Raw genomic sequence first — 14,616 nt, 5'->3', positions numbered from 1 at the left:
ACTTGGAAAGGATCTGCAAAGAGGAGTGGGACAAAATCCCTCCTGAGATGTGTGCAAACCTGGTGGACAACTACAAGAAACGTCTGACCTCTGTGATTGCCAACAAGGGTTTTGCCACCAAGTACTAAGTCGAAGGGGTCTAATACTTATTTCCCTCATTAACATGCAAATCAATTTATAACTTATTTGAAATGCGTTTTTCTGGATTTTTTTGTTGTTATTCTGTCTCTCACTGTTAAAATACACCTACCATTAAAATTGTAGACTGATCATTTCTTTGTCAGTGGGCAAACGTACAAAATCAGCAGGGGATCAAATACTTTTTTCCCCCACTGTATCCCACCCACTGACATGTGCCATGATAACAAGATTATTCACCTGTCAGTGGTCATAATGTTATGGCTGATCAGTGTAAGTCTGCTTTACAACCAGTTCTTCAGGCACTAATACGAGTTAAAAACTATTTTTTTTAAATCAAAAACAATCATGTATTTATGAATTATAAAAACTATATGAAGCATTTTACATTAGCATAGCAGTCAATGTAAAGTGGTACATTTGTTACATTACACACCACTCACCCATTGCTTCACTGTGGTCTGAAATGATGAGTACAACTAGTCTTCATAACCCATCACATTTAATTATCTCCCAAGATATCCAAGTGTCACTGAACTCCAGGGAGCTCTCACACTGTATATAAGTCTGCTTTACAACCAGGAGTCAACACATTCAGGGAATCCAGAAGATGGGAAGTACACACAGGGTCTTCATCAATGAAGAAGTTGTTATGTGATAAGGTAATGTATTTTACTAATAGTAGCACACAAAATTTTGGTTATATTTGTGTTTTAAGTTCATTATGTAGATTGCAGTGATTTGCTTTGTCTTTTAGTGAATTACAGTATCCTGAGAGTGAATAACCTCAGGCAACACAGCAAGTTATAATGCAACAGCAACTTATAATGCAACCATCTTCCTGATTTTTTCAATATTATAAGCATTTGTATTTTAATATTTAAATAGATTAAAAATAATTAGACATTTTGGATTTTATGAAAGTAAATGCATTTAATTTAAACATCTTTCTCTAAACAGATTTTTATTTTCTTTTACTTCTGACTGAACTTGCATCTTGTGGATTCACCAATATCTCACTTCCAACCTCTACAAGATGAATTCATCCTTCATTCAGATGGACTCAGTAGAGTACTGCTATGAAAATGTTACCAGATCCTGCATTAAACACTCCAGATCAGTTGTTGAAAGAGCAGTTATGTATTTTGTGTTTGTGCTAACATTGCTGATCACAATTGGTGGCAATCTGGTTGTGATTATTTCCATCTCTCATTTCAAGCAGCTTCATTCACCAAATAATCTGTTGGTTCTTTCTCTAGCAATTGTTGATTTAATTCTCGGCATTTTTGTTCTTCCATTCAGTATGATCATTATGGTTGAAAATTGTTGGTATTATGGATCATTTTTTTGCTACTTTCATGTATGTATTACAAATTTGTTTTGCAATACTTCCGTTTTTCACTTGTGTTTTATTGCTATTGATCGCTACTATGCAGTGTGTGAGCCTCTTCATTATGCAAACAAAATCAACATCAGAGTAGCCTGGATTTTTATTAGTTTTGCGTGGGTATTGGGAGCATTATATAGCTTTGCAGTGTTTTTCTCCTCATCCAATGACCAAAGTCTTCAGGAATTGGCTGCAATGTTATCATGTGAGGGTGCCTGTGTAGTTCTTTATAATAACATTTGGATATACCTGGATTTACTAACTTTTTTTTTACCTTGTTTTGTCATGATTGGGATATATGCATGCATTTACACTGTTGCCAGAAACCAAGCAAGACTAATACAAATAATGGAAGACAGAACATTTACACTTGAAAACAGTAGAAGAAGAGCACAGCGCAACAGAGAGCACAAAGCTGCTAAAACGCTAGGAATAGTAATGGGTGTCTTTATAGGTTGCTGCCTCCCTTACTACATAGCTGACATGCTTTACTTATTTTTCAATGTAAAGATTCCACGAGTAGTGATGGATGCTGTTTTATGTTTGTCTTACGTTAATTCCACATTTAATCCACTGATTTATGCTTTTTTCTATCCATGGTTTCAAAAAGCACTGAAGCTCATTGTTACTTTAAAAATATTTCACCCTAATTCCTCTAGAAAGAAACTGTACACAGAATAAAAAAATAAAAAACATATGTATACATATATACTATATATAGTGCTGCAAAGTTACATATTGAAACAGAATGTGTTATTTTAAAGCCTTTTTTAATGTATCCATTTGCATGCAGTATATCTGTGGTATATCTTTTTTCTTAATCAGGCTTGACAATGGGTTTATAGAATATGTTCAAAATTGTAAGGTTTTGTGTTTACATGAATGTACTGTGCAGAGTAAGTTGATTATGGCAAGCCAAATTACCATTTAGAGATATCTCTAAATGCATTTTAAGATATCTTCAAATATTTAGAGATATCTCTAAATCATTTCAAGATATCTGCAAATGACTTCCTGTGTTGTTGGATGAGCATATCACTACACTACATCATTTCATGTTCATGGTATTTCTTTGCAAAGTGCATTATCAGGGCACAAACGGAAGCTGTGATATGAACTCTCAGATGAATTAAGAATGTTGAGAGAAGGGCTCTTTTCAAGTTGGCAGTTCAAATTTTAGATTGCTACAAAATGTTTGATCGAATTTCCACAAAAATATCCAAATGCATTTGAGAGGAAATAGCAAGCTGTATTCAAGATTTATTGACTTTGCTTAAAAAGTATTCAGTAGAAGGTATTTATAATCTAATTGAGTGTATTATTATTATTATTATTATTGAAGGATTTAAATTATATATATATATATATATATATATATATATATATATATATATATTATTTATATGTAATGGGGTAATGTAATCTTGGAATTTGACGGATTCTGCATTGTAATTGTTATCTGTATTGTTAAAATGTGTTTAAAGGGGAGAATAATAGAATAATAGCATAGCTTCAGCTGAACCTCCGGCGCCGCGCTGCACCTTGTTCTAGGTATGAAATTGTAAGGACTGATCAAATCATTAACTGCATGACGGAATAATAATAATAATAATAATAATAATAATAATAATAATAATAATAATAATAATAATACAAACAGACTCCGATTTCAAAACAGTTGGAGACATTTCGGGTTGTATTGGTGCAGACTGTGTTCTCCTCATCATAGTCTATAGTTTAATTGCAGCTTGTGTGGCTCAAACTGCCCTCTTGTTCCCATCCTTGACACTTTAGTTGCGGGACTCGATTCATTACATTTCCCCCCCTCACTATAAACCTTGATTTTTCCAAGTAATCTATTCTAAATGCCATTACTGCCTACATTTAATCAATATGCATTGTTGGGGTAAAATTGCCCCCTATGTATTGTACATACACTTTCCAGTAAGTTACTAGTTAAAACTTGCTCTTATAAGGGTTTCTTTGTTCTTATTAGGATTTCTCTGCTCAGACTTATCTGTGTGGCAGATAGAGATAATTTCTACTGCTGTGGACATTCTTTAGTTAACAAACCAAAACTATATAACATGTTCTTATCAGTATAGTGTGTGCTGTGTCCTTGGAACCAGTGCTTCCATGTCTGGATGAAATATTGTTTCCCTAATTATAAAGAATACCTCATGAATTATTGCTTCCCGTGTCTCGGAGCTGCCCCGGGACATATGTCAAGAAAATATCATCCAGGTTCGGGACGGCCCCGAAACTCCTTTGAAATATTGCTTGTAGATGTATAAAAGGCCATGTGAAACTTTCAATAAACGAAGATAAACGAACAGACTTTATGTCAGTGACTTTACTTCCCAGGGCTGTGTCCTGCTGAGAGTCTACACTGTTACTGGAAGCACTCACTGGGGTGCCTAATTCACTGGGATCAGAAGGGTTGCTTCAACTGAAGCGTTGTACCTTAACATGCATGTAACACATAATGTTTAGCATATTTAACATATATTAAAAGGCTCTCTATTTGTCTTTACATTTTTTTATTAATGTGTTTTTATTTGTTGTTCTCACATGTAGTATTCATATTCATTGCTGGGTGTCTTTTAGATTGTCTGGAACATAATTGCTTTCTGCAAATATGTACAATAGATACCAGTTCACACCGAAATGTGTATACAATAATTCCCACATTTATTCTATACTTCCCAGATAGCACAGGACGTTGGGCCAACGTCGGCATATGGTTGGCATGGTCGGACAGTAAAATGGTCGGGGGAGTGACGTATAGCCAATGTCGGCATATGATTGGCATGGTCGGATAGCAGTAGCCCAGCTAACACACAACATGCTCCCAATGTTGTAGTAAGGTTGTGGATTAGTTGGGGCCAACACAATGTTGCTACAATGTTGTTACAGTGTTAGAAATGTTACTTTACTCCAAAAAAAAAAATGTTGTGGCAATGTTGCTACAATGACACTTAATAACATTGTAGAAATGTTTTGTATCAACTTAATCAAAATGTTGTGGTATGGTTGTGAAAACAGCTACGTTGTGACAATAGGCCATAGTACTGATCCCTGTGGAACTCCACTAACAATGTCACTGCGGTTAGAAGCAACTCCTCTTATCAACATCCTCTGTATCCTATACATCAACCAGTTCATAATCCATCTGCTTACATTACCCTGAATGCCTACAGCTTCCAATTTGAGGATCAGTCTTTGGTGTGGAATCAAAAGCTTTCTGAAAATCTAAATTAGTAAGACATGATCTGCCTTGTCTAAACCCATGTTGACTATCTCCAAGAATATGGTTTTCATTAAGATGCTCCTCTATTTTCTGTCTAATCATTTTTTCCAGTGATGCAGGTGAGACTGATTGGTCTGTAATTTCCTGGCTCAGTTTTGTCCCCTTTCTTGTGGATTGGTATTTTTTTTTGCCATCTTCCAGTTAGTTGGCACATCCCCTGTTCTAAGTGTCATTTGGAATATTTGAGTTAGGGGCCTATACATAATTTCCCTCATTTCTTTAAGTACTGTTGGAAATATACTATCTGGCCCAGGTGATTTGTTTGTTTTTAATTCTGCTAGTCCCTTTAGTACCTCCTCCTCAATTATCCTGATCTCTCTTAGGGTTTGACTGGACTGGTTGTTAACCTGTGGTATGTTATCTGTTTTTTCTTCTGTTAAAACCTCTGTGAAATACTCATTTAGAACATTTTCCACATCTTGTTCGTTTTCCAAGATACTTCAATTTTTGCCCTTTATCTGTTTCACTTCCTCCTTTATTGACCTCTTGCTGTTGTAGTATTGAAAAAATTATTGAAAAGTATTGAAAAAGTATTGAAAAAAGCTCTTTGCATTAGCTTCAGCTCCAAGAGCTATGTTTCTTTTTATTTCCCTCTTTGCTTTCCTGATCCCTTTCTCTTTGCAGCTCAAAATATTCTATATATATTGTTTAATCTCCATCCCTTTTGTATGCACTATACAACATTTTCTTTCTCTTGATATTTTTTTGCATACTTCTATTAAACCATTTTGGCCAATGTTTGTTGGTCTTCAATTTGCTAAGTTTTGGTATAAATTTCTCCTGAGCTTCAAGTAATATATTCTTAAAATATAACCATCCATGTTCAACTAAATCTGTATCCAGTGTGCTCCAGTCAACCTCTTCCAAGTGCCGCCTCATACCTTCAAGGTTTGCTTTTCTAAAATTGTAGACCATTTTTTTAGACTTGGTCCTGTTTTTTTGAAAGAATGCCTCAAAGTTAACCATATTGTGGTCACAGTTTGCCATTGGTTCACTAACTAGTGTCCCTCTGACTCTATCTTGGTCATTTGAAAAGATCAAGTCAATGCATGCACTCTCTCTGGTTGGTTCCTTGACAAATTGAGTGAGAGAGTAGTCACCTACCATCTCAACCATTTCTATTTCTGCTTCTGTAGTCCCAACTGGGGTTTCCCAGTCTATGTTTGTGAAATTGAAGTCCCCCATTAAAACACCCACATCCTTGTTGCATGCAGACCTGATTAAATTGTACAATGCAACATCCTGCTGAATATCTGAGTTGGGTGGTCTGTAACACACTGTAACACAACACCACTAATCCTCTGGATCTTTTATTCAAAAGTTTTACCCACAAAGATTCTGTTCCGTTACTGGGATCTACAGTTCTTCTGCCTCAATGTTATTTTTCACATATAATGCTACCCCACCCCCTCTTCGATTTTGCCTGTCTCTCCTAAACTGTGTGTATCCTTTCAATTTGTATTCATCCCCAACATTTTCTGTAAGCCATGTTATCTTTCAAGTCGGAAGATCTGCCCAAGGGGGAGGGGTTTCTGCGCACTTCCGCGGGAACCCGATTGAAATGTCACTCTATCAAAGCTGCCATTGGCCCCTGCGCTCGTCACTCAGAACAGGTCCCTTCCCACTTCCTGTTCTATAAAACGTGACGTTAGCGCAGGTTCATACTCTTTTGCCTCTTCGCTTGACTCAGGAACATAAGCTCTCTGTGTCTGTGTTTGTAATAAACATTCAAACTGCGTATTTCGGCTGCCTGGCTCACTTCATAGTGTTGTTCACCACCGTTTTCGCTACACATCGTCTCTGTCTTGTGTTTGTTTAGTTATTATTGATAGCTAATCCTGATTCTGTCCCATCCGCGCACAGGAGGACCGGTTTCAGTTTCGTTCACAAGAAGAGACTTTTAAAAATAATAGTCGTGTTTATATAGTGCTATATATATTCCGACTGCTTGCTGTGTTGGTTTTTTGTCCACAGGGCTTTTTCCTCCACAGCAGGAGCGCTAGCAGCGGCAGTAAAATCCGTGACACGGCTGCCCGGCCGGAGCCGCGGTGTGTCGTAAGAGATCTCTCCCCCATGTGAGGTGCTCCTCGTCCGGCTTGCGCACGCACTACAGCCCGCAGCTGCGGCTGTAGGAGATCTCGCTCTCTCAGTTCACCAAAAACAAGTACTGCTAGCCCTCCCGGTCCATGCATGCATGCCTTGGTTTTAGATCCCGCTATGGCTGGTGGTCTACTACCCTCAGCCCCCGCGGACCCCAGACTCCACGTCACCCGTTGTCCCCGGAAACCCCGGCATACACGGTGTGGTTAAGCCTACGGGCCTACGTTGCGCTTGTATCCAGCACCTTGTGCTTGGTATACACAGTGTTCAGTCCGGCAACAGCAAGGTTGCGTGTGGTTGGTGTCGCAGCGCCCCCGTGTATATAAACGTTGCCAAATAGAGACGCACTTACAGCAGCGGGCCCACTAGGCGCTCCACTTGTTGCAGAGGTGTTCCAGTTGTTGTGTGCCCCCGGTGCAAACACCGATCGGCGCCTCTGCTGCACGTTTCCCTGTGCATGCGCGTGTGCACTTGGCGATGAACTCCTCTCGCCCCCGCCACTGTGCCGCTTGCGGCCACCACACCTTGCCCGCCTGGAGTGGGGAAGTCTTATGTCCCGTCTGTTTGGGCACGGAGGTCCGCCATCTTACCAGGCGCCACCGCACTCGCCGCTGTGCCCAGCGATTCCCCACTCTGGCGAGTGACGGTGGGGGGGGGGTCTCGGGGGCGCTGGATCTCCGCCTCTCCCTGAGTCCCTCCGTCCCCTCCTCCAGGATAATAGTGCTGGGGACAGCCGCGCCTCCTGCACCCGCGTCCCCACCTACTCCCGCTGCTGTGCTGGCTGCCGCCCCCTGCCTGACGTGCCCGCGGACGAACGACGAGGAGGAGCTGTGGAGTGATGCCCCCGGGCTCCCTCCCCCTCTTCTGAGTCTTCGCTGGCCTCCTCCTCGCCGCGCCGTCGCCAAAGGAGGTCAGGCTCAGTGGATAGAGAGCGCAATGAGGCTATCCTTGCTCTCAGCAGCAGGATGGACCAAATCTTCACGTTGAAATCGCCGCTCTCCTGGAGAAGCGAGCAATCCGCGAAGGCCATCAAGCCTGTTGACTGATTCACCACGGTTTCTCCGCTTCGCCTTCAAGGGCCAAGCATTCAAGTTTGCTGTTCTCCCCTTTGGCCTGTCGCTAGCCCCACACACTTTTTCCAAGTGCATGGACATCATGCTAGCCCCCATTGCCAGGGGGTCCGCGTCCTCAATTATCTAGACGACTGGCTGGTTTGTTCTCACTCTAGGGAGCAGGTTCGGATACACACGGACCTGATTTTAGGCCGCCTCTCCAAATTGGGCCTTCGGGTCAATCGAGAGAAGAGCCGCCTGACGCCAACTCAGCAGGCACAGTTCCTCGGACTCTGCCTCGATTCCGTTGCCATGCTCGCCACACTGGCGCCAGCGGCTGCATCACAGACCCTCCCCCTTGGCCTCCTCCAGTTGAGGCCGTTGCAGTGGTGGTTCAGGTCTCTCAGGATGCACACTCGCCACGATCGAGCATGCCGAGTCACAGTCACTCCGGCGTGATGGAAGGCGCTCCGTTGGTGGTGGAGCCCCCACAATTTGACCCTCGGTGTGCCCCTGGGGCCAGTTTACCACCAAGCAGTCATGACGACAGACGCCTCCAAGCAGGGCTGGGGAGAAGTCTGCGACGGACGTGAAGTCCAAGGCAGGTGGACGGAGCCCGCACGGGCCCTCCATATCATCATCCTGGAGTTACAAGCAGTACTCCTCGGACTGACTCGTTTCCTGCCAGTCCTGCGGGACAGACATGTGCTGGTCCAGATGGACAACACTGCGGTTGTTGCCTATATCAACAGGCAAGGAGGTCTCCGGTCACATAGACTGTACTGTCTAGCACGCCGTCTGCTTCTGTGGACGCAACCACGGTTCCGCTCCATCAGAGCAGTTCACCTCCCAGGCCTGTCCAACACTGCGGCGGACCTCCACTCTCGGGGAGGCCCCCCGGTCTCGGAATGGCGCCTCCACCTGCTTGCGGTACAACAACTGCCGGTTCGGCAGGGCGGACGTGGATCTCTTTGCCTCGGCAGAGTACACACACTGCCCACTATGGTTCTCCGTCCAAGACCTCTAAGGAACCCTAGGGATCGACGCGCTAGCCCACACGTGGCCCACATGTCTCCTTTACGCGTTCCCACCGTTCCCCTTCTCCCGGTGGTCCTGGAGAAGGTCAGGAGAGAACGAGCGTCAGCTCTACTGATAGCCCCACGGTGGCCTCGCAGATTCTGGATCGCGGACCAGATTGCCCTCCTCCATGGAGAGCCTTGGCAGCTCCCAGTGAGAGCAGACTTGTTGTCCCAGGTGCAGGGCACACTTTGGCACCCCAATCCGGGCCTCCTCCGGCTTTGGGCCTGGCCCCTGAGCGGGAGCGGTAGTTGCCACTATTCAGTCGGCGAGAGCTCCTCCTACGAGGTCGCAGTATTCCTACCGCTGGCGGACGTTTAGCACGTGGTGCCAAGACGGCGGTCAAGACCCAATTAATTGCCCCATCGGGGTCATATTGCAATTTCTACAAGAGCTGTTGGACCAGGGCAAGTCCCCGTCCACGCTCAAAATGTATCTGGCAGCCATCTCGACATGTCATGTTTGGATTGATGGCGAGCCCCCTGGGTCTCATTTTCTGGCTGTGCAGTTGCTAAAGGGAGCTCGACGCCTATGGCCTCCTCGAACCTTTTCACTGCCTGCATGGCGCCTTGATGTAGTGCTGGACTCACTTTCCCAAGCCCCATTTGAGCCACTGAACTCAGCTGAGCTGAAGCTGGTGTCACTTTTTGCAAAACGCGTGAGCGAGTTACACACCCTGTCCGTACACCCATCGTGTGTCTGTTCTGTGGGAGATGGCTTCAGGGTCACGCTACGGCCTAACCCTGCGTTCCTCCCGAAAGTGCTGTCTCCATTTCATGTCAAGAGGCCTATTGAGTTGATGGCTTTTCATCCTCCTCCCTTCGCTTCAGAGCAAGAGAGTCAGCTTCACCTGCTCTACCCTGTGCGGGCCCTCAGGTGCTATTTGGAACGAACTAAGGACATTCGACGCTCAGACCAACTGTTTGTGTCTTATGGAGCGCAGACACAGGGCCAGGCACTTTCAAAGCAGTGCCTCTCGCATTGGATTGTGGACACCATTACCATGGCCTACGAGTCTACCGGGACCCCGGTGCCTGATCACCTGGTGGCCCACTCGACTCGAGACGTTGCCACATCGTGGGCCCTTTTTCAAGGTGCCCCCTTGGCAGACATTTGTGCGGCTGCAGCTTGGGCCTCACCACTTACATTTGCCCGGTTCTACAGGTTGGATATGATGGGACCGGTCCCTTCCATTGGGAACCCGGTGTTGGCTGCAGTCGAGCCCCAGTAGCCTGCAGGCTCTGGCTCCTGCCTTTCCTCTCCCAGTCTGCCCCTGTAAGTGCATCCTGAGGGAGCTAGTGAACCATGTCTTTCCCTTCCACCGGACTATACCTTCCAGTCGAGCACCCACGCGAGCTGCTCCTGGATGTATAGACAGTGTTCCAGGGGCTTGTCGTGCGGCCTACAGGCATGTTGCCTTATGAGGCCGCCCTGTATATAGTTTGAGAAGTTTCAGAAGTTTCAGAAGTGCGCAGAAACCCCTCCCCCTTGGGCAGTGCTTCCTTTTTCAGATAACCGGGGTTGCATACGCAACCTATTGTTTCAGTCACTCCTACAACATCATAGTCACCCACCAGCACTGTGGCTTCTAGGTCTAACATCTTGTTCCTTATACTCCAGGCATTTTGTTTTGTTCCTAACTCTTTAAAGTTGTCTTGCAGAACCTCTGTCCTACCTTTTCCTATGTCATTGGTTCCAACATAGACCATGACCAGTGGATTCCCCCCAGGTTTGGCCAGTAGCCCGTCTACTAGTTTAGGGAGATCTGCAACTTGAACACCAGGCAGGCAAGATACCATGCGGGTCTCCTTATCACTAGAACACACTGTAAGCCTTCGCCTCTAAGAATTTAATCTCCTACTATAACTACCTCCTTCTTCTGGCGGGGAGTGGGCACCATGGTGCTCAGGTGCTCAACTGCCCTCCAATCACCCTCTGAGCTGTCACTGTCCAATTTGGTGTCCAGCAGTTGGAACTTGTTGGGCAATTCTAGCTCTTGGGGTGTCTCTAGAGCAGGGGTGGGGAACCGTTTTCCTATCAAGCGCCATTTGAGTGTTCACAAATGTATCCACAACCTTAATTAATACACCTACATCAAAACATTAATACAGATTAAACTTACATTCTAATGCAAGAACAAATCACTTTTTTCTAAACGCACACACTGCAGTCAAAACATAAATAACTAAATAGCCTACAATAAGCAAAAAGCTCAAAAAAGGCATACAATAAGATAATGAAACAAGTGTAAACGTAAATATTGGAATAATGCTCAAAAGCATTATTAGTTCAAAAATAACTATTGCATTGATCAAAAGATAATTGTACACTAAAGTAAACATTTTCAACACTGTGTAAACTTTGTTTCGACATACAAAGCTACAGTGAATAAAATCAGTGTATTTCAATAAACCATTTACTATATATCTAGCCTGCATACCTGACAGCTCAGGACAGTCCACACAGGACACGTTTCTCCACTTTCCCTGCAGGAGCTCATACCTCACACTGCATTTTGACAGCCCTCTCCAGGTGAACGCTTTTACTCGATGAAAATATAGAGCGTGCAATGTGCCTGCGCTATTGCACTCTGTTCTACGTGTAGTAGCAATCACGTATTGATCAGTGGAGTAAAAGCACTCATTTGGAACTGGCATTTCACTCGCAATGTTTTCACAACACTGGCACAAACCCACGAATGATCTGTCATTGCCAGTATCACTGATGCCCCTGAATCAGTCATGTTCATATACACGGCATTTCCAAAAGCTCTCTTCAATCTCTGTTTCGAATCCATGTTTATTTGCGGGTAATCACTGTAACCACTCAATTTGACTACAGTTGTAAGAAAACACCTGTAATGCTGTACAATGCGTGTGCTTTTCAAGCACATGAAAGACTGTAGACAGGTAGACATCGCCACTTGAGCACCAGACTGACTGTATTGTAAAGGGCAGGCAGGATTATGTGTTATATTTGAGTTATTATGTATTTTAATGACTGGTGAAAATAACCCGATTTTGGCTATTCTATGTAAATGTGTTTATAACTTATTTACTTTCGTGTTTATGCAGTTAAAATGCAGTTGAGATGTTTATTACATAAGCTCGGCGCTTCTAGTGTTAAGTGTATGTCACAGAAATTATTTATTTCAAATTGACTCTAGGGCCGGAGCAAACAGTCTCAGGGGCCGTATACGGCCCGGAGGCCAGACGTTCCCCACTCCTGCTCTAGAGGTTGTGCGCGCCCTTTTCTGTGGTTACGACCTACTGTAACCCAGCAGTTCTGTTCACTTTCCTGCTCTACGGTCTCAACTCTCCTAGGTTTTGGCGTGCACACCATCTCTCTCATGGGCTAATTGACCAATTTTTCTATATCCCTAATACAGCCCAGATCAACAAGCTGAGCCTCAAGATCACAAACCTTGATCTCTAGGATTTCAACCTGCTGACAATGTTCACAAATTAAACCTTCTTGATGAGTTCATCCAGGAAGGCAATCATTCTGTAAACCTGACACTAGTGGCCACATGCTTCTAAATGTTATTTTTTGTTTTGTTTTGTTTTCCCCCCAAGTCTCTTGGTTTCAGATCCCTAGTCAACTGCTTAACTTTCTGTGACCAAGAAACGGCCCCACCTGGCTCCTCCTGCAACAGAATTCCTGCTAGTCCTTTAATATATCTCCTTTATACAACCCGTTTACTTTCACCAACTCAGCAGCTGAACTGAATTGACTTCAATTTGCCTCTCACCTCTCTCTGGATTTCCTCGCTCTCCCTGAGACATGGATCTCCCCCTGAGATCTCAACCACCCCTGTTGCCCTATCCTCTCTGTTTATCCTCTCCCACTCCCCTCGTCTTACCAGGTGGGGAGGAGGAACAGGGCTTATGCTCTGCTCTCCTCTTCTCTCTCCCACCCTTGTTCTCCTTCTATCATGGCTAACAGCTCTGAATTCCACGCAGTGGAACTCACCTCTCCCACTCACCTGTTCCTTCTAGTTCTCTACCACCCTCCTGGTCCACCCCCTTCCTTCTTGGATGAACTGGATGACTTCCTTCTCTCCTCCCTCCCCTCACTGTCCTCACCTACCTTTCTCTTGGGAGACTTCAACATCCACCTCTCCAACTCCTCCCACTCTGCTGCATTTCTTCCTCTCCTTCACTCCTTTAACTTCTCTCTTTCCCTGTCTCCCCCCACTCACAGTGCAGGTCGCCAGCTAGATCTAATTTTCTCTAGAGGCTGCTCCCCTTCATCGCTCTCCATGACACCCCTGGACATCTCAGACCACCACTTCATCTCCTTCTCCCTTTCTCTCCCCTCCTTCCCCATCCCACCCTCTCCCTCTTTCACCTTCTGCCGTAATATCCACTCCATCTCCCCCTGCAACCTTGCCCCTTACCCCATGCCCAAGTCTCCCACCGATCAAGCTTCCTTTTCTTCATTCTCACCTCTTTCGGACTCTGAACTTTCCTCTCTCCTCCTAGGTCACAAACCCACAATGAGTGCCCTGAACCCTCTCCCCACTCGCCTCCTCCAAGCGACTGCTCCTGATCTACTCTCTTGAACTACTCCCCTTCTCTCTCTGCACTTGCTCCCTGGGCCCCCTAATCGCATCCCATGGTTTCTCTTAACATTTTTACACAAATGATCCCCAGATCTTCCTCTCTACACTCATCTGACACTGTCATCCCCTCTTTATCTGTTCCTGCTTGTCTGCTATCTCTGGCTGGATGAACTCAAAGAACCAGTGTGTCTGTGTAAACAAGGTCATTGTCTCACTGTGCTACAGTACTGTGTTATAGTTCAACCCTTATACCTAGAAGAACAGAGTCTGATAAGAATCAGTTTTCACCAGCAATTTGGGCTTGATACATCATACAAACCCCCCTTATATTAAACATTATGTATGCCTTAATTCTCCCCAATTTGACTATATATGGATCTTCCTGAGCAGGTGTCAGGCAGAAACCAAACTTACACTCATCACGGGACAGACATGTGGGTCCTGTTGTCTTTCTCTCCTGTCTGGTCTGCATAAAAGTACCTGTAGTTTGTAACTTCTCTAAGACTGTTCTCGAGATTGCCTCTTGAACCTCTTCCTTGCAGCTGCTTGTAATAAAAACATCTCTCTCTGGATTTCTGTGACTCTTCAGTTGGCGTCACGAAGAGGATGGTGGCTTTGGTGACCCAGACTTTGGTGCCAGTACAGAGCAAGGGTGAGTTTAGGATTTTCCAGTACCACCCTGTTAATTAGTGTTCTGTACGGGGGGGTAGGGTGCCATCCCACTGTCAAGAATACAGAGTGAAATAAGTCGAGAGATGTTTATGTTTCCAAGTTAAAAGGTCCTGGGTTTTTGGGCTTTGCCCTGCACCAGCTCCACAGAGAGAAGTGGTGAGCCATATCCCCAGAGAGGAGTGGTGAGGTTGTGTGCAGCCAGTAGGGTGACCCTTAAATATGGGAAATATTTAAACTTTTGAAAATGTTGACTCTCACCCTCCAGACTATTGCTACACTACGAAATATTTTTGCATTTGGGTAATATTTAGGGTGT

The 14,616-nt window shown here is 44.5% G+C and overlaps 1 protein-coding gene across 1 annotated transcript in view; it reads left to right on the top strand.

Moving 5' to 3' along the window:
• The first annotated feature begins 1,118 nt into the window (after window positions 1–1,118).
• Window positions 1,119–14,616, top strand: part of LOC136771841 (trace amine-associated receptor 13c-like) — a 31,033-nt gene continuing 17,535 nt past the window's right edge. Inside the window, exons 1-4 of the mRNA XM_066687018.1 lie at window positions 1,119–2,193; window positions 7,649–7,845; window positions 8,511–8,576; window positions 8,824–8,971. Of these exons, the coding sequence (XP_066543115.1) occupies window positions 1,175–2,193; window positions 7,649–7,845; window positions 8,511–8,576; window positions 8,824–8,971 (1,430 nt within the window). The 5' untranslated portion in view covers window positions 1,119–1,174. The remainder of the gene's footprint in view (window positions 2,194–7,648; window positions 7,846–8,510; window positions 8,577–8,823; window positions 8,972–14,616) is intronic.

Source organism: Amia ocellicauda, chromosome 1 (genome assembly GCF_036373705.1).
Source record: "Amia ocellicauda isolate fAmiCal2 chromosome 1, fAmiCal2.hap1, whole genome shotgun sequence".
Taxonomy (NCBI): Eukaryota; Metazoa; Chordata; class Actinopteri; order Amiiformes; family Amiidae; genus Amia; species Amia ocellicauda.
The sequence above is the reverse complement of the archived record's forward strand: the minus strand, read 5'-3'. Positions and strand labels throughout refer to the sequence as shown.